At 37.0% G+C, this 25,738-nt stretch overlaps 1 protein-coding gene across 4 annotated transcripts in view; it reads right to left on the reverse strand.

The window, feature by feature from the left end:
• Positions 1-4,210: 4,210 nt before the first annotated feature.
• LOC150078282 (armadillo-like helical domain-containing protein 3) overlaps positions 4,211-25,738 on the reverse strand; it is a 405,573-nt gene continuing 384,045 nt past the window's right edge. For 3 of the 4 annotated variants that reach the window (XM_090385517.1, XM_090385515.1, XM_090385516.1), the window contains one exon: positions 4,211-4,377. In XM_090385517.1, the coding sequence (XP_090241643.1) occupies positions 4,285-4,377 (93 nt within the window). In that variant the 3' untranslated portion in view covers positions 4,211-4,284. The remainder of the gene's footprint in view (positions 4,378-25,738) is intronic. The other variant, XR_016547653.1, reaches the window with a different exon arrangement.

Here is a 25,738-nt window from a genome sequence, read left to right on the forward strand (position 1 = left end):
ATACTTATCAGGAATCTAAAACTCCAGCAGAATAAATGAAGGGATATCTCGCACAAAAAAAAGCGAAATTAGAAATGGCTAATAACGAGATTCCTGATTACATCCCTATAGTGTCTACGCGAGCTGACAGTGAGTTTGAAATACTAGTGCACAAAAAACCATTTGGATTTAGTGGTAATGTTTGTGATCATTTATGGTTTCAATTAGATTTGAAACCATTTCCAACAACTTCTTACGAATTACTTCAAAATGAATTTCATTTACAAGAAGTGAGTACTTTCGTGACGTGTAATACATGTCATACTTTATTAAAAGAGGGACGGATACCAACTATGGCTACGTCAAATGGATTTATATATCCAACATATCCTACTCATTTGCCTCCACTGGATGTTGTAACTGAGCATTTGATATCACCGCAATTACCCTTTATGCAAATTCGTCATTTATGTTATAAACATGGACAATATGGGATCACTGGACAAGTAATAAATGTACCAGTTAACGTAAATGCAATGGTTCATCAATTACCTAGAGAATTAGATAGTGATTATACCATTAATTAGTTAGTTATTTTTGGTTTTTAGGAGCATTAGCAACTAAGGCCATATTGCTCCAGGAATATGCAGTGGTCATTCCCTGACCTTTCCGCATCCTCCGTATTTGGTGGTAACGGGCTCGAACCCCAGTCTAATCAAGAAGCGTGTACTATGCACTGCTGCTCCTTCCCACCTGGCTACGGAGGCGCCTATACCATTAATGTACACATAAAACGAAGACTCATTCATAAATCATCATATCTACAAGGAAGTGTGCAGAAGAAAATAGCGAAAATATGGTTACGGTATTTGATAAATTCACCTTTGTATAAATTCTACGCTATAAAAGTGAGTGACAATTTCTTGGGGACAAATGGTGTAAGTGAACAGGAACATTCAGATGAAATTGTGGAACCTGTCAACAATAATGATGAACTACTGTTAAATCAACAACAAACGTTATTATGGTCTGAAGATAAATATTTATGTATAGCCCGGAGTCAGAAACCATCTCCAACAAGTTTCATATTTGATATACATGCAGAAGTACTTTCTTTTCCAGCTATATATTTGGGACATGCACGAAAATTTAAAAATGGAGTGAAAATTACTCCCTTTATGATGGCATCAAGTGAAATTCGTAGATCTGATCATTGTGGAGTAACTCCCCAACATTTACTATATATGGCAATGAAAATTATGCAAATGCGTACTGCAGAAAATTTGCAAATTGTATTTAAATCAGTAGGAATAACAGCGTTCTATATTGGAAGCGAAAGAATTTATAAACAAGTCATTAGAGATTGCTCCAGAATTATGGCATTCACTACAATTTCACGAATTAGTACAGGTTGTTCAACAGTCCGATAGTACATTTTCTAAAATTCTTACAAAAATAGGCAACGGAGAAGCCTTATTAGCAGATGAACTTAAAATCAGAGAATCAAGATTTGTTACCAAAGAAGATGCTACTAATTTATGTCTGCAAGGGATTCGACTATTTTTAAGAAAGTGATGTAAATTCTTATAATACAAATGCTTTAGTTGCAGATGAAACCCATGAAGTGGTTGCACAAGATTTATACCACAGATATCATTCTGAAGAACAATTAGCAATTATGCAAAATAAAATTCATAAAATGTCAGTCACTGAAACTGCAGGTTGTTGTTGTTGTTTGGTTTTTAGGAGCATTAGCAACTAAGGCCATATTGCTCCGGGATATGCGGTGGTCATTCCTTAACCTTTCCGCATCCTCCGTATTTGGTGGTGACGGGCTCACTGAAACTGCAGGACTTCCATACATTTTACAATTACTGAAAGGAAAACCGTATATGATTACTACAAATATAGATGTGGTCGATGGATTGGTAAACAGTGCAATCACTACTTCAGTATATTTCAAATTTGAGGATGACAAAACAGTTAAACGAGTATGGGTGAAATTTCCTAAGTCAAAAATAGGACATAACCTTCAATCTCGTTATAAACAATATGTGAAAGATAAACACTTACCTGGTCAATCTGTACCTATTATAAAATGATTATGAGAAAGATCATAATCATCAACAGCATCTTGTATACGTCGCATTATCTTGAGTGACCTCATTGCAAGGTTTATATATTACAAATCCCCATGACGATTTCACATTTCACCACAGCAAAGCTACTAGTAATATAGAACTTCGTGCTGAACTAGATCGCTTGAAAAATAATAAGCTACCGTCTCTACAGGAGGAACTGCAAGAGTTCATACAAAGTGGTATATCTATATCGTCAATGAACTTACAAAGTTTATGGGCCCATGTTTGAGATATCGAAATGGACACAATCTTACAGCAATCCAAAATATTGATATTAAGTGAAAAGTGGTTGGATAATGATGAACATATATTACTTAAACCATTCCAATGTGTGACTCAATTTAAAAGGTCGGATGTTTGTAGTGGTGGTGTTGCGATATATCAACGTGAAGGTTCAACTATCATCAGTACACAACAACACCACATACCTTTGCACAACATAACAGCAGCAATGCAACAGCAGCATCATATGAAATTGAAGACATTTGTGGATCTTTGTTCAAATTCATTAGTAAATCTATTTTCATTGTTGCCATATACATCACTCCAGTGATGTCATTAGATATAATTTAAAAATTCATAAACAAGAATTTGATGCCATATTCCACTGAAGATGGCAAAATTATTGGAAAAGCCATTGGATCATATATCTATAGTTCTTGCTGGTGATTTCAATCTAGAATTAAATTCTGAGGCTGAAAAGAAGTTTTGTAAATTTATGAAAGATGTCTTCAGTTTAGATATTAAGTCAAATTCTTTAGTAAATACTACACGTAATGGAATGACAATCAATGGAGTATTTACTCGGGAATTAAAATCATTTGAGTGTCAAAATTATATATCTTATTTCAGTTACCATAGACCAATAATTTTTGTGTTATTATAATATATTTTATATGAATTATTTCATTGTACACTAGTAAAAGGAAAAATTACATTCATTGTATTTAAATTATTTTTTAAATAAAAATAATGCAGCAATACTTTTTTATTTATTTTACTGTACCAGTTTCATAATGAGTTCCTGCAGTAAATAAAGACATTTTTAACAGCTGCCACTGTGACATTATCAGTGACACTATCAGTCTCAGAGTAGAATAGCAGCAACTCATTATGCACCTGGTACATAATTTTTTTTTTGCTAATGCTGTATAAGCTTGCTTTCTTGCATCATATGCCTCTACTAATGCTAACTGTGGTTGACGACTCTAGTAAAACTGTTTTATGACACAAGGAAAAGTTTTTAATTATAGAGCAGCCCTGTACTATTAATTATCTAAAAAGCAAATTTTGAATCTACACTAAGTTAACTACAAAATTTCTATTTGTGGTACACTTTTCTAAGATCACCATCATGTTTATGTTAATAAAAACAGTTCCTAAGTGCTTGAAAAAAAAAATTTTTTTTTTTTTGAAAAGATAATTATAACATGACCAGTATTCTATAACCTATCCAAAAAAACTGAAATCAAAATCATACTTGCATCTACCAGGACCATCTAGATGCATTTTACATTAAAGATATGCAGTCTGTTATGCTATTGATAGAAAAACTGCTCGAAAGTAAAGTGAACTGACAAATGTTTTGTCATTCTGCTTAATGCTTTAAAAAAAAAATTAGATATAAATGCAATTAATGTATATTTAAAAAAAAAAAAATTGAGAAAAACAAAGAAAACTTGTATAGAAAAAATTTAGTAATTACACCCCTACTTTGGTGCTGCACTTTTTAGCGTAATTGAAATGTAATGTGATCCGGGGTAAAAATTTACCCAGAGGACCAAAGTAGGGTTTACGTAATTACGGAAATTCATTATTTGTTTTAAAACTATTTATCCCATTAAGTGTCACAGATTTATATATGATTATAAATTTAGTAAAGCACGAGACCAAATACATTTAATCAACTTTTCACTTTTTTAATACAACTTCGTAAATACATTCCTGATTTTATTGCTTCTCTTATGACAAGTTATTTCTTAACTTACTGTAATGAAAACTTCGTGTGTGTATCTGTTTATCCATAAAAAAATTACATTTATCCTATGAAGCATTAATATATACATATTTCACCTACTTATAAAATATTTCACTGACACTGAATTAGTGATAATGCACATGTGCAGAGTAAAAATTGAAATAGTACTGCATGATTATCTGGAATTCAGCTGATAGTGGAAAATTCCTGAAGAATGTTTTGCATCTCAAGTGATTTGAAATTTAAACTTTGCCTATATTCAGAAACAATGCTACGAACCTGTAGGAAGATAAAAATTAAATTTTTAATTGCTGGTAATTTCCACAAATTGATTGCTTCTATCCTGAAAATAAAATTCATTATAACAGATTCTCACTATACTACTGCAAAAGACCTAGAAAAATTAGGTATATAGGCTGAGAAGTAATTGGAAGTTTAACATTGATAAATGCAAGGTACTGCATATGGGCAGCAGTAATTCCAGAATAACATACCAACTATGTGATACCATACCCAAGGTGGTGAAAAAAGACACCTAGAGATATTGTAGTCCAACGTGAAGTTTTCTGAGCAGTGTAGGTTGGCTGCTAGGACAGATAACATTTCTGTCAATGATATATACAGAAATTTTGATAGAAGGGACAAGGAGGTGATTACCCCATTGTATGAAGCAATAGATAAACCTCAACTTGAGTCCTGCATACAGGTCTGTAAGCCTCATTTTAAGAATGATGTGGATCTATTGGAATAGGTGCAGAAAATAGCAATTGAGTAAAGTAAATGCTGATGACATCCTTAGTCTTTCTTGGACAAGATACATAAGGGGGACTTAAATTGAAAAAGGATAGCTGCAGGACAGATGCACGAAATTTCCTTTCAGCCAGAGTTAACCTATTGTTCGAACAAACTACCATCTGGGGTTGCTAAAATGAAAGTCGGTAATTTGAATACATTTAAGGAATAATTACAAAAATTACTAGAGGGAGGTGGACAGATGAGGGGGGAGGTGCAGGTGCATGTGTGTTGATTTTTTTATTTTTTTTATTATTATTTTATTTTTTGGCTGATTCTGTTTGGCTGCCTTGTTTGCTACTACTAATACTAAGGGGAAGGGCCATGTTAATGCTATGGCCAAAGAGGGGCATTTTCAGTTTAAATATATTCTAAAGTAGTGATAAAAATTTCTAATAATAAACCAAGAAAACGTGTAAAATAAAAGCATTCTTAAACTTAACTTAAGTGTTTAAAATTTTATTCTTATACATTTTTATTATACAATAAATAAGTTAAAAGATTCTATTAAAATTGTTTTAATAGAATAACTGCTAGCCCTAGAGCTAGCAGTTATTCTGCCAGTTTTTGGCTAAATTGAAGGTATATTAAAGTAATTAAGCCTATTTGATTATACATTCACAGTAAATTCTCAGTATATTTGAACATAGAAAAACTGGATGTTGTTGTTGTGGTGTTTTCTGGTGCAAGAGCTACTTAGGCCATATTGCGCCTCCTAAATTAATTGAGTTACTTATGATAACTGCACGGTGGGCAGTTAGAAACGGTCATACATTTTTATTTGTTTTATATACAAAAAGAATTCAGAGAGATTTGCTTCTTTACCTATTATGCTATTCAGAGAGAGAGAGGTTGCTGTAGATCTGAAATGAAACTAAAAGACATTCGTCGGGCATTGCTGAACAAGTTACATTCAAGGAGTATATGTTTTACTGTAAGTGGTTGCGAGCAGTGTGCACACTGCGGAGGATCATTTCCTGTAAGCAGATAGAGATGTGTGAGGTGAGTGTGACCTATACGAGTTCTGGCTAAGATTACTTCTTCTTTTCTATTTTTCCGAAGGCTAGAAGTCCATAATTGTGGTTCAGGTTTTATTTGAAATAGCTTGTTATTTGTTTGCATTTTCCACAGAAGTGTCCATTGTTCCATAGATGTTCTCCGTATGTTATGTCTATAATCAGGATAAGGGACTAGGTTATTTGTTGCTAAGGATACTTAGCAGCACTGTCTGCATATTCGTTTCCTGGAATACCACTGTGGCCAGGGATCCATGAAAAGATAAGTTTTCTGATGCTCATGAAGATGCATCAGCTTATGTTTTATGAACTTTAATAAAGGATTTTTAGGTGGGGAAGTCCTTTTCAAAGCTAGAATAGCACTCCGTGAATCAGTATATATGATACTTTTATTTATTGACATTAGCGAGATGTTTTCCAGAGCAAGCTTAATGGCATGGAGTTCAGCAGTGTGGCTGCTGCATTCGGTTGGAAGTGAAACTGAGACAGTTGTATTAGGGAAGACGGCAGCTGCACCCACTCGACTGTCAGACTTCGAACCATCAGTATAGATCTTGGTAAAGTGTGGGTATTTTTGTGAGTGAGCAACATGTAGTTGTTGGATGTTAATATATGCTATAGAGCCTTTACCCCATTGCTCAAAGTATTCATCAGAAGAAAGGGTGAAGTTAGTCCACGGGGAATCCGGATCTTTTTTCTCTGATGATATTATCAAGCTGAATATTCCAGCTTTCTGTTAGATTCTGCAGTCTGATGCCAGAAGGTCGAATTGTTCTAGGTTTATTTGTATAATGGGTTTTCAATTGAGGGTTATGCAACAGTGGCCAAACCGGATGAGTAGGCAGACTTTTAATTTTAGCTGAGTAGTTTATCAGCAACATCTTTCTTCTGATGCTAAGTGGAGGTTCGTGAGCCTCAACATAAAGACTTTGAACTGGTGATGTCCTATATGCACCTAGGGCTATCCTAAGAGAAGAATGTTGGATGGGTGCAAGACGGGCCAAGGTGCTCTCCCTAGCTGAGTCATAAACAGGTGCTCCGTAGTCTAACCGAGATCTAATTAGAGATTTATATAAGTGGAGCAGGGTATAACGATCGACGCCCCAAGATGTACTGGAGATGACCCGGAGTATATTCATTTTCTTTGTGCAAGTGGTTCTTAGATACTTGATGTGCTCCTGGAAGTTGAACTTCTTATCAAAAATTAGCCCTACGAGGCAAATGCTGTTCACAATTGGTAGTGGATGATCGGCCAAGTGCAACTCGGGTTCAGGATGCATTGCGTGCTTCATGCAGAAATGTATAGCTGTAGATTTGTGGCTTGACAGTTTGTATCCATTTTGCACAATCCATAATTCAATGTTATTAATGAATATTTGTAGATGCCTCCCAATATAGTTCATATTCTGGGAATGACAGGATATGGTAAGATCATCTGCATAGAGATACGAGTCAACGGTATTTGGAATGCTGTTTGTGATGTTGTTTATTCGCATTGCAAACAGAGTGGCACTAAGAACAGAGCCTTGTGGGACTCCTTCTTCTTGAATGTATGTTTGAGATAAAACCTGCCGGTACCTCACTTGGAAAGATCTGTGCTGAAGGAAGCTTTGAATAAAATATGGTAAATGGCCTCTCATATGAATGGAAATCTCTTAGGATACTGTAGCGCCACGTGGTATCAAAGGCCTTCTCTATATCAAGGCATATCATGACGAGATGTTGATTTCTGATGAATGCATTTCTTATGTTGGATTCGGCTTTGGTCATGAGGTCTAGGGAAGATCTATTCTTCGGAAAGCCAAACTGATTATGTTTTCGGATTCAAGGTACCAGGTGAGTTGATGGTGAACCATTTGTTCCAAGGTCTTACTCAAGCAGCTGGTTAGAGAAATTGGTCTATAGTTGTTAGGAATCGAATGGTCTTTTCTTCCAGGTTTAGGTATGGCTATTACATAAGAATGTCTCCAGGAAGTAGGGAATATGTGTTCTGAGAATATTCTATTGTAAAAGTTTAGCAATGAAATTAGTGATTTCTGATTGAGGTGTTGAATCATTATATTGTAGATTCCATCAGGGCCAGGAGAGCTGTTTCTTGAGGTATATATAGATTCTTTCAGTTCAGATATTGTGAGTGGTTGGTTATAGGTAAAAGGACATGCAGTTTTGAAGTCTAGTTTCCTTTTCTCAGCTTCAGCTTTAATTTTTTGAAAAGATGGTTGATATGCAGTTGAGGCGGACAACTTACAGAACACCGTTCCTAGGGCATTGGCAATTTCATCAACAGATGAGATCTCCTTTCCATTCCAATTAATAATAGGAGAAGGCAACTTATGATATTTACCATTTAGTTTCTTTATTTTTTCCCAGATTATTCGGGTATCAGTATCTTTGTTGACTGAGGAGGCAAATTTTATCCATGAGTCTTTTTTCGCCTTCCGCCGGATATAATGAGCTTTGGCTCTCAGTCTCTTGAAGTTAATAAGGTTGGCAGTGGTGGGATGTTTGTGGACGGTGTTCCATGCTTTGTTTTTTTCTCTCTTCACTTTATTACAATCGCCATTCCACCAGTGATTGGTATGCCGATGGTTTCTTATTTGAGACTGTGGGATGGCGGCTTTTGCTGCTGTTAGTATCTGCATTGTGATATGATCGGTGACAGTGTCAATAGCAGAAGACTATGGTGTCATCATCAAAAGATACATGACTGGTAAATTTCGTCCAGTTTGCTTTGGAAAATTTCCATTTTGTTTTTGTTTCAGTTTGTTTGGAATGGGTGGTTTGAATACTACAGATCAGCGGATAGTGGTCACTATTTAGAGGATTGTCATGTACTGCCCACTCTATAGTTGGGAAGAGGATCGGAGAGCAAATTGAGAGATCTATTGCATTTCTACTGGTTGATCGATTTCCTACTGGTTGACCCAGTAGGAAAATGGATATATGTCGGTAAGCCATTATTCAATAGTGTCAAATTTTCTCGGTCAAGTAACATTTCAATGAGTTCGCCATGTCCATCTGAGACCAGAGATCCCCATAGTGGATGATGCCCATTAAAATCTCCTAGTAAACAAACAGGAGGTGGTAATTGGGAAATTAGATTTAACAGTTGCTGAATTGTACATGATTGATTCGGCGGAAGATAAATTGAGGCTAGTGTCAGTGTGATACCGATTACTATATGGGTAGCAACAGCTTCTAATGGTGTTTGTAATGTGCCTGGAGGGGACTCCTGATTCCACTAGTACAGCTACTTCTCCATGGGGGCTGTTAGTTTCAGATCGATCTTTTCTGAAGATAATATAGTTTTTGACTGAAACAGATATTTTTGTTGTTATATTTGTCTCTTGCAAGCATATGGCAGCAGGATTGTAACGGTTAATTAGTTCATAGATATCATCAATATTGCTGCGAAAACCTCTGCAATTCCATTGTATGATTTGTTCCATTATTTGGTTTTGTGAGCAGAAGAGGACTCTGTTTGCTTTTTGTGAGAGGCTTGTTTATATCTCTCGTGTTTTGATTTTTCTTTTCTTGAAAAATTTGGGCGTCTTGAGACATTGCCTTCTTCCTTATCATCATCTGCATGTATTTCAAGCAGATCTTCTGAGTTGGTGGTATCATCGGTGTCCATGCTTGAGGGGTGAGATTGTTTCACCTCAACTGGATCTAATTTTTCCGCTGCTTGGCAATGGGGAAGTCTCTGGGATGGAACTGTCAGTGGCGTATTACTGCATTGATCGACTGCATTTGATGTATGTTGGACCGAGAGGACTAATCGAGCCCAGTCTGAGATCGATGTATTTGGAGGGATGGACACTTCTGTCTGACATGCTATTGACTGGTGACTATAAGTAGCAGAGGCATAAGTGCATTTTGGATTATTTAATCTTATTTGTTTTCTTGCCTCTTAGTAGGAAACTTTATTTTCAACTTTATACTTTTGTATCTTTTTCCCCAACTTCCAGAGGTCGCAGTCTTTGGAGTATGCCGGATGGCTGCCCTTGCAATTTGGACACTGTGGGGTTGGTGCCTTACATTCTGTTTGTGTGTGAGTTTTACACCCACAGTTTGCACATGTTGCATCTCCATGGCATGCTGTCTGGGAATGGCCAAATTTCTGGCATTTAAAACATCTTAGGGGGTTTGGAATATATGGCCGAAGCCGACAGTTTAAATATCCTGCCTTGACTGACGCTGGTAGGTTTGGAGAACTGAAAGTTAATATCATACTCCGGGTAGGAACTAAATTGCCATCTTTTCGGATCATGATCCTCTTTGCCTGAATGACTTTTTGTTCTTTAAGTTCCTGGGCTATCCTCATCTTCAGGAACCTTTAATAGATCCCATTCAGTGATCACTCCCTTTGAAGAATTGAGGGTGTTATGTGGTGTGATTTGAACTGGGATTCCACTCAAAGATGTCAAACTTAATAATAGTTCAGAGTGTCGAGGATTGGTGGTCTCTATTAATAAATCTCCAGATTGGAGACGTTTCACCATTTTTGGTGAACCTGCGGCATGTTCGAGGCATCTCTGAATGATAAAGGGGGAGAGCTTGGCCACAGGTTGTGTTGACAGAGAATGTATTATCAGGAATGCTGGTAATTCCTGTCTGCCAATGTCTTTCTTCATTCTCTTCGATAGAGAGAAGTCATGGTCAGTGTCATGAATGTCATTTGCTTGAGAGCTCTTCGGCTCTAAGCATGGAAAGTCACTTGTTTTGATTTCTGCTCCTTTTAGCCCCGGGGGTTGTCTTATCCCCCAGATTACTGGCCCCACCACGTGGAGGCAGGAGCGGTGCCACCAGTGACCAAGCGGTTGTTGAAGTAAATAAAGGGTTAGTAATGAATATATAGAATAAAAAAGAAAGGTAGGTTTCCTCTCTCGGTTCTTACTTTTGTCCTTTAAAGTACAGAACCTCTTCAAGTAAATAAAAGAACAGGTGACGCTAGAAAAGAATCTAAACTATAACACTTTGGGAGATCACTATATATTCGCAGGAAGAAAATCGCTTGTCACTATCGCTTGGCACTCGGAGCCAGAAAAACTGGAATATGGCAAACAGAAACAGATAGACTCAACTAATTATTGATGGGATATATTGAGTGGAGTTAGCCCTAGTTAGCGTTCCATATGGCCTCAGTAGCCAAGTAGTCAGGAGCGAGAGTGCAGTAGCACACGCTCTTTGAGTAGACCAGGGTTCAAGCCCCTGACTGCTAAATACGGTCGATCTGCCAACCTGCACTGGACCAGCGTGGCAGATTATGGTCCATTTCCCTCAGCATGAATTGTTGAGGAGGAGGCTTCCATCCTGCAGTGGGTTGATAATGGCTGCACTTTACTTTTTTTTTTTTTTTTTCAAAGTATCCATATATCTATAATTAGCTATATTATCATTTTAATCTTACTATTTCATTTTATTTTTATTTTATTTTATTATGTGTGTTTATTTATAAGGGACAATAAAGAAGTCCAACTAAAGTTACCTAAGCTCGGTCCTTTGAACTAATGAGTATAGTTTTCAACCACGGATGCCAGTCGTCCTGCAATGCGCGGGACAGTCCCCTATCCCACATAAACATTTAAATGTCCTGCACGTAAAAAATTAACAGATTTTGACTGTAAAATAATAAAATAATGCCATAAAAAGTGATGGATGCTGTTATGAAATGTATTTCTTTCCTAATATGTATGAATTTCGGACAGTGGCAGGTGAGTTGCACGCTAATGCTCACAGGATGGGTTAGATGTCCGGGAATCCCCTTGAGCCGCTCGGGGATTTTTAAACGTAAGCGTCTGCGTAAATAGTGCGATCAACGATGTCAGTGCTGTCTGGTGCGTCTGGTGGTCTAAGCTAGGTGCACCTCGAGTGTATGTTTATCTTTCATTATAAAAAGAATAAAAATTATTTTGACATCTGTCTAATCAGTTCAGCTGCTGTAGGAATTGTTACCTATATAAGGTAAATTTCATTTAATTTTTGTTTGAAGTTGTCTTATAAATTAAATGAACGGGTTGTATTTAAAATATCAATTTATTCTAGCCTTCAAAATGTCAGATGGTGAAAGTAGTTTGAAAATTCCGGAAAAGAAAAGAAGACGATTGGTTCACTATAATGCAGATTGGGAAAAAAAGTATAGTTGGATTAGTCGTGGTAGAGACGATCATAGTGCAAAATGCTCTACATGCAACAATTTCATTTTCACAATTAGTCACAGTGGTGAAAACGACTTAAGCAGATATTTGCAATCTAAAAACCACATCGCAAATGTTCAAGCAATAGCAACTACATCAAAAATTTCTAAGTTTTTTATACCAAAGCAAAGCATGGCTCATGAAGATGTTGCATTTGCAGAAGTATCGTTTTGTTACCTTTCTGTTATGCATTCTCATAGTTATGGTTGTGCTAACTCAATTTTTAAAAAAATGTTTCCCGACTCTGGAATTGCAGCAAAATATTCTTGTGGGAAAACAAAAGTTTCTGCCATTATTACAAAAATTCTTGGAAAGCACTCAAAAAATTACATATTGAAACAGCTGGAGAATAATAAGCCCTTTTCTATAAGCATGGACACTTCTAATAAAGGAAACGTAAAAACTTTTCCTTTGGTTGTGAGATATTTTGACCAAAACTATGGTGTAAAAACTGGTTTGATATTATTTATTTGGTTAGAAGCAGAAGATACTGAAACTATTTCGAATGCTCTCATCCAACAGCTTACAATTAATGAATTATCTCCCAAAAACATTACTGCATATGAAACATATTACGCCAATATTAATTTTGTCAAGAAAAATAGCGTTTTCGTAGCATTAAAAAAATTTAATGAAAATATATTACCTGCTGCTTGCAATTTGCATATTCTGCATAACACTGCTAAGAGAGCTTGCAATTGTTTGATTATTGATATAGAATCTATTGTTATTAAAATATTTAATGAATTTAGCTCTTCAACAAAAAAGACAACTGAACTAAAAGACTTTTTCGCATGGACAGAAACAGAATGGAATGAAATGTTACGGCATATACCAACAAGGTGGCTGTTCCTTCTACCAGCTATTGACCAATTGACCAATTTTGCACCTATTAAATCGTATTTTATAAGCAAGAATAACATAGCACGTATATTGAGACATTTTTTTGAACATGAGCTTCATGAGGCATATGTAAAATTTGTAAAGAATGTATGTTCAATATTTCAACCAGCGCTAAAAAATCTCCAAGGTAGTAATGTTACGATTGTTGAAGTATATTCAATTATGAATAATGTAAGGCAGTCCTTGACTAAGCATAAGAATGGATGTTATTATGTAGCAAATGTTCATGAAATTATCCAAAATTGTGATAATCTAGATGCTTCAAAACGGTTTAAAATGGAAGCAAAAATTTTATTTGATACGGCTATAAAATATATAGAGAAATGGTTTAATTTCAATGACCACAAATATAAAATTCTCTCTAACTTATCTTTGCATAGCATACCACAGAATTTCATGAAATCGTAGAAATCACTAACACATTTAAAATAGAAGTAGATCAAGATTTGCTGTTTGAAGAATATACCTTCTTAAAAAGATTTATGGCAAATATAACAGATATTGAAAGGCAATTACCGTGTGATCAAAGATGGGTTTGTTTTTTTAAAAAAAAATTCTTCTCCACAATTTTTAAAAATTATCGAATACATTTTCTCTATTCCGCATGCAAATACAACATCTGAAAGGATTTTTAGTCTAATGACGAGTGCTTGGCGTAAAGATAGAAATAGGTTGATTCTAAAAAATTTGGGGGCAGAGTTGATGATAAAACAGAATTTCGGAATGAATTGTTCAGAATTCCAATTTTTTTTAAAAAAATCAAAGTTTAGTCATTCTTAATGAAGTGAAATCAAGTGATAAATATTGAATAACTTTTAAGATCATAGTATAAATAAAAATTTCACTCAATTATTTTTTTTATTAGATACATTTTTAAATGACCAAAATGAAGTTTAGAAATTAAAAATTATATGCCAAAATTGTGAAATAATTTTCTTGAGAAAACAAAATTGAGAAAAATTGCCGCAATTTTTTTCATTTTTGTCCCGTGAGACCTAATTTGAAATCTGGCAGCCCTGGTTTTCACCCTTAATACTTTTATGCTAAATTCTCCAATTTACCTAGTTGGTATTATAATTAACTAAAAAACTGTTATATACAGACAGATGTAATGTACAATCATAAATTTGATGGCATTAGTCTGTTCTGCTCCTCTTTCTCTTTTTCTTTTTTTTTGTTAGTTGTTAGCACATCGGCTTCTGTGGCCATAATGCACCTCCCAAAGTTTTTGCATTTTACTCTGATCCAAGCCAGAGGCGGGATTCGAACCCACAACCTTTGGGTTGCCAGGCAGGCATTTTGCCCACCTGGCTAGCCCGGTCAGCCTATTCCTTATATTCTTTTACATAACTTCACGCACGCACGCACGCACGCACAGGGGTCCCTGCATAGCCAGGTGCAGCAGTGCGTAGCACACGCTTCTTGATTAGACCGGGGTTCGAGCCCGTCACCACCAAATACGGAGGATGCGGAAAGGTCAGGGAATGACCACCGCATATTCCCGGAGCAATGCAATATGGCCTTAGTAGCTAATGCACCTAAAAACCAAACAACAACAACAACAACACACACATACATATATATATATATATATATATATATATATATATAATCCAATTAATCCAAAAATAAAAGAGATAAAAATTAATAAAAATATATATTAAAAATAAATAAGAAAAAATAGTAGAAAGCTAACATCAGTGGCAGCAGATAAGCACATTCCACTACATGTTGCTTATAATAAGCTAAATTAAAATAGAATAATTGCGAGTATCATAGCAAACTAGTAGAGTGCAAATGAACTGAACCAAATAAAATAACAATAACAGAAAAATATATGGAGGGGGGAATAAAGAAGGACAGGGTAGTATTGAAGCAACATTCCTAAAATAATTTAGAAAATTAAGCCAATTAAAAGAAATTTGGCAGCACCCCCTAGTAGGCACCTGTTTCCAAATTATGTGAAATCTCACTAAGATGAAAACGTGGACTAACAACATTACATGACCAAATAAACTGAAAATAATTAATAAAATGAAATAAAATAAACTGACCATTATGCCCCATCTTGACAGAGGACCACAAGGCCAATAACAGTCAGGGAATCACTGCATTTCGAACGCTAAACAAATCCATGCAACGACAGAATGATACTAAGATCAAACTGCCAATCCAATAGATTTGAATAGTGGTGGTCCTTATGCAGCGAAAAATAATAAAACAGAAGAAAGCCTAGTATTCGCATGGCCAAACCACCCCACTGACAAAACAATAGTTGAACTTAAAATATATAGAAACAAATTAGGCTATAGATGGTTCTAAATTATTTTAGGAACGTTGCTTCAACACTATGGGCTTGGCACACCCAGGGTCCTGAGCTGGATATCATCATTCTTCTCTTTCTTGATTATTCCTTTCTACTTTTGACTCTCTCTCTCAGGGTAACTCGGGAATTTTTTTTTGTTGGTGCAGCATAGCTTCAGGCTTCCTTGCACCATATGGCTAATGATAATGCTAATAATAATAATAATAATAATAGCACTACCCTCTCTTTCTTTATTCCCCCCTATATTTTTCTGTTATTGTTATTTTATTTAGTTCAGTTCATTTTCGCTCTACTGGTTTGCTATGCTACTGGCAATTATTATATTTTAATTCAGCTTCTTATAAGCAAGATGTAGTGGAATGTGCTTATCTGCTGCCACTGATGTTAGCTTTTCTACTATTTTTTTCTTATTTATTTTTAATATACATTTTTATCTCTTTAATTTTTGGATTAATTGGATTATATTTACATGCGGGTAGTGCGACAATGTGCTAACACTGCGTTCGTGCCGCCATCTATAGCCTAATTTGTTTCTATATATTTTCAGTTCAACCTATTGTTTTGTCAGTGGGGTGGTTTGGCCATGTGAGCACTAGGCTTTCTGTTTTATTATTTTTCGCTGCATGAGGACCACCGCTATGCAAATCTATTACATCGGCGGTTTGATCTTTCAATTTTGATTCCTTCAAATTCTTTGAACTTCAACATGCTCTCAATTTTAGCTACATAATTTCCTTCAGAATTTTTCAAATTAGCAATAGCATTGATACTTCGAATAATTAATTTATATGCTTTTACCATTGTGATTCTGTAAAGCTTCTGAAAGGTAAGAGAGCTCCTGCAGGATATCGATCATAGTGCTAAATGGTTAAGAAATTCCAAAATTAAAAGTCGATTTAATAATCCAGAATATTTAACTTCTGATTCAAAATGTTTGCACAATGCAGGATAATTCCTCCAACCCACAATGCCATCCGCAAGCTACAAGCTGCTCATCGTGGCCCGAACACAAGACCGATCATTATAGTCTCTCCACATCAAATTCTTTAGCAATCGTCCTTAATTCATGCTAATTTTTTGGAGATTGGTGATAGGTTTTTTTTTTTTTTTTTTATTATTATTGCCTGTATGCCATTATATTTTAGAACATTTTCTACACAGTGACAGGCTCGACAAAGTTTCAAAACCTGCCAACATTTCACCTTCATAAAGTTTATATAATATCTTAGTTGCCTCAATCCCCTCCCCCCTCTCTACGTTGATACTCTAATTCTCTGAATACAGTGCAAAATGTCGGAATCACAGATATTCAGCTACTTTGACCATGTAAACAGACAGGTGAAATTTACTGGAAGGCAAGGATCACTCACTTCTCCGAAAAACATATGCCCGTTTGTCAGAGTAAAGGGGAACCACAACACAGGTTGATCAGCGGCTATAATCCGTGTCGTGAATCTTCTTAATCCTCTGACTGGCTATGGAAAGCATATTGACTAGCGCGACTTCTAGGTATATAACTGCAGAGATTTTATGAACACCACTAACATTGTAAAATTGTAATCTCTTTCGCTCTTAATTCACACATTCTAATTGGTCCTTGAGGTTGTCACAGACATTCTCTCAGATATGCCATACAAGCTGTACTTGCTACCTGGGAGTCTAAAACGCTGATGGAACTGATATTCGGGTGATACTCAAGTCAAGTGGACCCAATTTCGACGAAGACCGGACGGTCTGTGACAGCCAGATCCTCTGCTTGCACATTCACGATGGTGGGACTATTAGTAATCCTGGGTATAACTTCCATGCACAAGTACATGGTGAGTGACCACCCAGGTGTGAACCAATGTAAGCAGGGGTCGAGGTGTGGCACCCACACCACATGGAGGAATGCCACCCCTCTATGTTACCAGGCATTACTAGGTGGTAGATGACTCTCATCAACTGGTGAATTACCACCACTTTGCTTATTGGAGGCTTGAAGTGGTGGAACCCATGTTTAGTCTCTAGAGCTAAGTTCCGGTCAACCCTTCCCTATCTCTTCCATCATGCAGAATAATTGATGACTTTAGAGGTTATGATAAACATCATGTGGAGATCCAATATTCCTTACATTTCGAGATTACAGCTCTAAAACGGTGTTCGCAGGCCAGCCGCTAGTTAGTACACCGGATCGAACCTACTGGTAACTCTCTAGGAGGCTTCCAGATCAGCTAGTGTATAATCTTGCTACCTCTACTCTGCCAGATAGTGACTGGAGGGAGTCCAAGTAGTGTGTATGCGGGGAGCATTGTCGAGGCCATGTTATGTCAAGGATCTGGGTATATTCTTACCATGTGTATGCTATATCCAAAAATTTCATTACTTCATACAGCATGTCTCACCCACTCTTTCTTACTAATGAATACACCATGAATTGTAAACTAACAGAGCAAGCTTATCTGTGAAAAGATCTAAACCTCCCAAGCACTTCCTAATTCATTTCACAAATATACATGGTCTCAATTCTAATCTCAACGATGTCCATTTCCATCTGCAGTCTGCCAAACCCCATGTACCTCTTCTAACAGAATCTCAGTTATTGGTTGATTCAACTTCTGCTCATCTCAGATGCCCAAATTATTCGCTGTATGATTCCTTTCACCTCAAAGGTGGTGCTTGTGCATATGTTCGTTCTGATATTCCTTGTCAGAGACTTGGCAATTTGGAATCTCCTTTCTTTTTAATCTTCTCTGGCTTAAAATCTCTCTACCTCATTGTGTCCACTTCATCTGTTGTCTCTACCGTTCTCCCAACTCCACTAATCACTTGGAGCTCTTTGACTTCCTCTCTATGCAACTTGACTTTCTCCAGTCCAACTTTCCTAACAGTGAGATAATTTTCCTTGGTGATTTTAATGTTCACAACTCCAGCTGGCTTCCATTTTCTAGTCACACCGACCCAGCTGGTCGAGATGCTGAGGCATTTGCAATTACTAATGACCTTGCACAGATTGTTCATTTACCTACAAGAATACCGGACAATCCTAATCATACAGCCAATATGCTTGATCTTTTTCTCACAAACAGCCCTTCTAAGTACATGGTCGAAGTGAGAGGTCCTTTAGGCACTTCAGATCACAACTTGGTGATTGTCTCCTCTCCAATGGAACCTTTATCTCATGGCTATTCCCATCCTCATGTTGTTTGGCATTACAAGAATGCAAAATGGGATGACCTGCGAGACTTCTTTTCTTCTTTTCCTTGGTCGGATTACTGTTTCAAAAGTTCTGATGTCAACATTTGCTCAGATCGTGTCAGTGAAATTATTCTTGCAGGAAAGGAATCCTTTATCCCACACTCCACTTTAAAATCTCGTCGTTTATCTAAACCTTGGTTTTCCAATAAATGCGCTAAGGCTGTTCAAGAGAGGAATGTTGCATATCGTAATTGGCTTGTTTCTAATTCTCCAGTTTCATTTTCTGCCTACACCAAAGCTCGCAACAATTGTAAAGCAGTTATTAATCAGTCCAAACTAGAGTTTGAACAGGCTAAGAGTAGAAAACTTGCTTCTTGCCCTAATGGTAGCTAAGCATTCTGGTCTCTTGCCAAAGCTATTGGAAGCGACTTTTGCCCATCTCTGCTCCCACCTCTGTCAAAACCAGATGGTTCTGTTGTCATTTCAGCCAAGGATAAAGCTGACCTGCTAGCATTCCATTTTTCTTCCAACTCATGTATTAATGATCTTGGTAAAACACTTCCCACCATTCCCAACACGCTCCATTCAATGTCTCCTGTGGTCTTCCGTCAAAAGGATGTCAGAAGGATTTTGACAAATCTAGATGCTAAGAAAGCTCCAGGTCCCGATGGTATTTTCTCAACTTGTTCTCAAAACCTGTGCTCCTGAGCTTACTCCTATTCTTTGCCACCTTTTTTCACTTTCTTATTCCAAAGGTGTTTTTTCTTCTGCTTGGAAATTTGCTCATATCCAGTCAGTTCCTAAAAAGGGTGACAAATCCCTCCCATCCAATTATCGTCCCGTTACAATTACTTGTACTCTTTCTAAAGTAATGGAGAAATCAATTAACTGCCAACTCTTAAACGACCTAGAAACCTTCCATCTGATCAACGATCGCCAGTATGGATTCCGTCAGTGTCGATCCACTGGTGATATTCTGGCTTATGTTACCCATTTATGAACTAATTCAATGGAAAGGTTCAGTGAAACACAAGTTGTTCCTCTTGACATCTCAAAGGCTTTCGATCATGTTTGGCATAAAGGTCTTCTAAACAAGCTTCCATCTTATGGTTTGTCAACTTTTTTGTAATTGGTTATCCAGTTTTCTCTCTGATCGCTCACTGAGGATGATGGTAAATGGTTCTCTGTCTTCTAACTTCTCCACTAATGCCAGTGTCTCCCATGGTTCAGTTCTTTCACCCACTCTTTTCCTCTTGCATATTAATGACCTTCTTCCATTGACTGGAAATCCTATCCATAGTTTTGCCGATGATAGCACATTGCATTCCACTTTTCATTTTGAGAAATCTTGTCCTGCTCAATCAGCTTCAACTTCTCGAAAATCTGCTACCAATTCCTTAAATGCCGATCTTCAGGTAATGCTCCAGTGGGGCAAAGACCATTTAGTTGATTTCATCCCTTCTAAAACTCAGTCTTGTCTTATATCTCACAAAAAGGGTTCTTCTGCTCCTATGCTTATCTTTAGTGACACTCCAATTTCTAGGCAAAATGATATATCTCTTTTGGGGATTACCCTGACTTCTAATCTCTCTTGGCACAAACACATTACAAATATTGCTTCCTCTGCATATAAAAAACTTGGTTTTTTCTTTAGCTCTCGCGTTACTTTTCTTCCAAACAGCTGCTCACTCTGTATAAATTGCAAATTCGCCCTGCCATGGAATATTGTTCCCACATCTGGGGTGGTGCTCCCAAAACCACTATCAGGTTTCTTGATTTCATTCAGAAGAGGGCAGTTAGGTTAATTAATGATTCATCTCTAACAGAGTCTCTCCACTCGCTGTCTCATAGACGTACTGTTTCTGCTGCATGCCTCTTCTACAGATACTTCCATGGGCACTGTTCTTCTGAATTGGCTTCTATAATTCCCGCTCTCTCTTTCAAAACTGTCCGAACAAGTGCCGCCACCAGCCAACATCCATTTACTGTTCAACTTCAAGCTCACAGAACCAACTTTTCATCTTCCTCGTTTTATTCATTCAACTGCCGTTTTCTGGAACAACCTTCCTTCATACGTATTTCCTGAAAATTACAGTCTACAGAAGTTCAAGTACAATGTCAACAAATATCTTCTTTCATCTTCTCAATCTCCAACTCAAGCACGGTACTAAATACTATAGGTTCTAATACTTCTCGTGTTTGGGGTTTACATAAAAAAAATCTAGTCTGCCTAAAAGCCAGAGGTGAGAACAATGCATACACAGTTGTCTCTCCTAATTGATTGTTACATGGAAATTTTCTTCGTTCAATGGAAACTATTTAAATTTAATTTAAATACTAAGGGAAATTAAATTGCTATTTAAATTTAATTTAAATACTAAGGGAAATTAAATTGCTATTTAAATTTAATTACTAAGGGAAATCAAAAAAATTCCCTATTAAAAAAAAAAAAAAAAAAAAAAAGTTTATTAAACAGAGGTCTGACTGTAATTAAATCAAAAATGAAGCAATTTTAAAATACATAACCAATCGATTGTGCCATTAAAATGCTGGAAATGGATCCCCGCTCGCCCCAACAGTAATTTCGGCTCTGGATACTCAATAATTGCATTCAGGATTTCATTTGTAAAATAAATGATCGTCTCAACAATAGGCTCGCAAATTTTCAAAAAAAATAACAAGGGGCTCTGGCGATCCCACTATAGCTCACCACTGCCCTTAATGCCAATTGGAAAAAATTCCAATTTTTACAGCAGTCTTCCATGTGCAACAGTATCAAAATATATGAAATCCAACTATATCATATCAAAATTATTTTTTGCATCCAGTTCTTTGTGACCACATCATAGTATCCAGTCATTTTGGTTAGACAAGACTTCCTTTTGACAAAGGCGCCTCCGTAGCCAGGTGGGAAGGAGCAGCAGTGCATAGCACATGCTTCTTGATTAGACCGGGGTTCAAGCCTGTCACCACCAAATACAGAGGATGTGGAAAGGTCAGGGAATGACCACCGCATATCCTGGAGCAATATGGCCTTAGTTGCTAATGCTCCTAAAAACCAAATAACTAACTAACTAACTTTTGACAAAATCCATGCCGTGTCTGAGTTATCACTGCTGTCTTGTCTAGATGATCCTGCAATGCTTCTTTAACCAATGACTCCACTATTTTCCCTGGAACAGGAGTAAAACTAACAGGTCTGTAATTACTCGTGTCACCCTTTGATCCCTCTTTGTGAATTGGAGGTACATTTGCACATCTTCAGTCCGTGGGGGACTTCCCCAAGTCCAAGGATGCTCTCATAATTATGGTTAAGGGTTTGCTTACTTCCTTTGCCACCTCCTTTAATATAACTAGATAGATCCCATTTGCCACAGGTGCCTTCCTTACGTTTAGCTTCAACAGCTTCTCCTCCACATTGCTTTCAGTTAGTACAAAATTATTTAACTCCCTGTTAGAGTTAAATAAACATCTGGCCCTTTCCTCCTTGAATAACTCCTCATGTGTGAATGTAGATGCAAAATACTCATTTAGTTTGGTAGCTATCTGAGAATGATCATCTACAGTCAAACCACTGATATCAAGTCGACCAATCTGATTCATCCCCTTCTTTTTAGAGTTTTTATAAGTAAAGAAGTCTTTGCTGTTTTTCTTTGCATCCTTTGCCAAAGATTTTTCATAATCTGCCTTTGCTTGCCTACCCTCCTTTGTGACTTGATTAGAGACTAGCTTGTATCTACCATAAGATTCTGTGTTGCCTAAAAATTTATGTGCATCCAATGCATTTTTCTTCTCTGCCATGAGTCTCATTATTTCATCTGACATCCATTGGGCCTAAAACCTAGAACAATATTTCTTAGTTGTAACAAGAAGCCTAGCAGCTTTCAAGATTACTTCCTTGAATGCTTCCATTTAGAATTTGCTGTTGGTAACATCATCAGTTGGTCCCACTGTATAGAACTTAAAAAAATTCTGAGACCACCTTTGTAAAGTAAACTTTATGAAAGCAAAAACCCATCCCTTAGCCCTGATGGCAGTTACATTATTATTATTAGCCATATGGTGCAAGGAAGCCTGAGGCTTATGCTGCACCAGCCAAAAAAAAAAATTCCAAGTTACACTGAGAGAGAGAGAGAGAGAGAGAGAGAGAGAGTGAGAGAGAGAAGAGAGAGAGAGAGAGAGAGAGAGAGAGAGAGAGAGAGAGAGAGAGAGAAGTAGATCACCAAAAAAAAAAAAAAAAAAAAGAATGACAATATCCAGCCAGGACTCTGGGTGTGCAAGCCCATACTCACCAGATGTGAGCCCCTGAGGTTAATAACAGAAGATTAGAGCTCATTCAGCTTGCTTATAGGCAGCAGGTTGTTGAACAATAGAATAAGTTGTCTTCCAACATGGCAGAGGTTGATTTTGGCTAAGTTTAGAGTAGAACTGGAACACCTTGCATGAATGGGAGCACTATGCATATTCAGAATTTTTTTTTCCATGTGATGAAGAAAAAGTCCACTTGCCTGCATTTTTTAACCTTACTATTTTTTAACTATAACCTGTCATGCCCTACCCCCTGACAATATGAGAAATGGCTTATTCCTTCACCCCATAGCAGCTATCATGTATTTCTATGCAAGAGATATATAGAATAACCACTATGTGGTGAAGGAATAAGTAGCATTTTTTCTTGCTTAACTGCCTTTATTTAACTGAAACAAAAATAGCATGCAATAGAATGGTAGTAGTAGTAGTGGCATGTCATGCAAGAAAGCAAGTGTATGAGCTTATGCAGCATCAGCCAAAAAAAAATGTAACTGCGTTGGTTGCATTAATTATGATACAATGTTCAGGTAAACTGTCTGTTTCACATGATGTCTAATACGGTATTGAGTGATGACTAGACTTCGGATAAATGCATATAACGCAAATATTACAAGCAATATACTTGGTCATTTTTTAAAATGTTGATCTTGGAACTACGTAACAAGTCACTGTACTGCAATTAAATTAGCATGCGAGAAAATTTCACTGAGCGTGGGAAACGTTTAAATGCTGTTTTGGTATTCATTTTCAAGCTATCGACTCCAACAAATGAAACGATTTTGTTAAATATGCCAAAAATTCAATCTGTAAAAGAGCATTATAGTGATCTGAGTCAGCGTTATAGTCAGATACAGGTTATAGTAGTAGTAGTAGTAGTGGCAGTTGATGCAAGAAAGCCAAGTGTATAAGCTTATGCAGCATCAGCCAAAAAAAAAAAAAAAAAAAAAAATCACACCATTCCCTCCAAATGCCTGTCCAGTTCTTCCTTAAATTTATTCAATCTATCAACTTCCACAATGAGGGATGGAAGTTTGTTCCAGCAATTAACCAACCGCTGGCTAAATGCAAATTTCCGCACACATCTGTTCTACATCTGTCCTTTCATAATTTGAATTTATGCCCCCTTAGGTTCGTAATTTGAACAAGTGGAAGGATCCCATCAGAATTCAGCATGCTCAACCCATTCAAGGCCTTATACACCTCAATCAGATCACCGCGCAAGTGCCTAGTCTCCAGCCACTGCAATTTGCAGAACTTAAGCCTTTCTTGGTAAGGGGATCCCTCCATTCCCCCTCACCAATCTTGTTGCCATTCTCTGTACACGCTCAAGTAAATCTACATCCTTCCTAAAATGAGGCCTCCAGACCTGTATGCAGTGCTCAAGGCATGGCCTGACAATGCATGGCCTTATGCATGGCCTGACAAGGCATGGCCTTATACAATCACTTCCTTCTCCCTGCTAGCAAAATTCGTATATATCATTGACAAAACCCCCATGACCTGCCCTGGCAGCCTGTCTGCATTGCTCAGAAAACTTCATATCTGACTGCACAATTACTCCCAGGTCTTTTTCATTTTCTACCACCTTAAGTGTAGTACCACACAGTTGGTACGTTTCTCTGGGGTTACTTCTACCCATATGAAGTATTTTGCATTTGTTAAGGTTAAACTTCAGTTGCCACTTCTTAGCCCATCTGCCCAAATTATCTAGATCCTGTTGCAGTAGCACACTGCCATTACTGTCATTAACAACCCTTCCAACCTTTGTATCATCTGCAAACTTCGACATTAAGCCTGATATACCTTCATCAATATCATTGATAAATATACAAAACAACAGTGGACCCAACACCGAACCCTGTGGGATTCCACTAATAACATTAGTCCACGAAGAGCAGCACCCATTGATTACCACCCTCCTCTCTCTTCTCCCACTTAACCATCCTTTTATCCATTGTAGAAACTTACCCTTAATACCATTCTGCTCCAATTTGTACAATAGTCTTCCATGCAGAACAGTGTCAAAAGCTTTCCTGAAATCCAAATATATGATATCAAAATTATTTTTTGCATCCAGTTCCTTTGTAACCACATCATAATATCCTATCAAATTTGTCAGACAAGACTTTCCCTTAACAAACCCATGCTGTGTCTGAATTATTGCTGCAGTCTTGTCTAGATGATCCTGCAATGCATCTTTAACCAGTGACTCCATTATTTTACCCGGAACAGAAGTTAAACTAACTGGTCTGTAATTACTTGTGTCACCCTTCGATCCCCCTTTGTCAATTGGGGATACATTTGCACATCTCGAGTCCGTGGGAACCTCCCCTGAGTCCAATGATGCTCTCATAATTATGGCTAAGGGTTTGCGTAGTTGCTTTGCCGCCTCCTTTAATATAACTGGATAGATCCCATCCAACCCAGGTGCCTTTCTTATTTTTAACTTCAACAATTTCTCCTCCACTTTGCTCTCAGTTATTACAAAATCATTAAGTATCCTGCTACAATTTGATAACCTTCTACCATTTTCAAACCTTAATAATTCCTCGTTTGAATGTAGATGCAAAATACTCATTCAGTTTGTTTGCTATCTGAGCAGGATCATCAACAGTCGAACCATCGATGTCAAGTGGATCAATCAGATTCATCCCCTTCCTTTTAGAGTTTATATAAATAAAGAAATCCTTGCTGTTTTTCTTAGCATCTTTTGCCAAGGATTTCTCGTAATCTGCCTTCACCAGCCTAACCTCCTTTGTGACCTGATTACAGACTAGCTTATATCTGCCATAGGCTTCTGAGTCACTTGATAATTTATATGCATCCCATGCATTTTTCTTCTCTGTTACAAGTCTTATTAGTTCATTAGATAACCATTTTGGCCTAAACCTTGAACAATATTTCTTAATAGGTATGAA

The sequence above is a fragment of the Mastigoproctus giganteus genome, chromosome 11 (genome assembly GCF_048544385.1).
Source record: "Mastigoproctus giganteus isolate SK-2022 chromosome 11, ASM4854438v1, whole genome shotgun sequence".
Lineage (NCBI taxonomy): Eukaryota > Metazoa > Arthropoda > Arachnida > Uropygi > Thelyphonidae > Mastigoproctus > Mastigoproctus giganteus.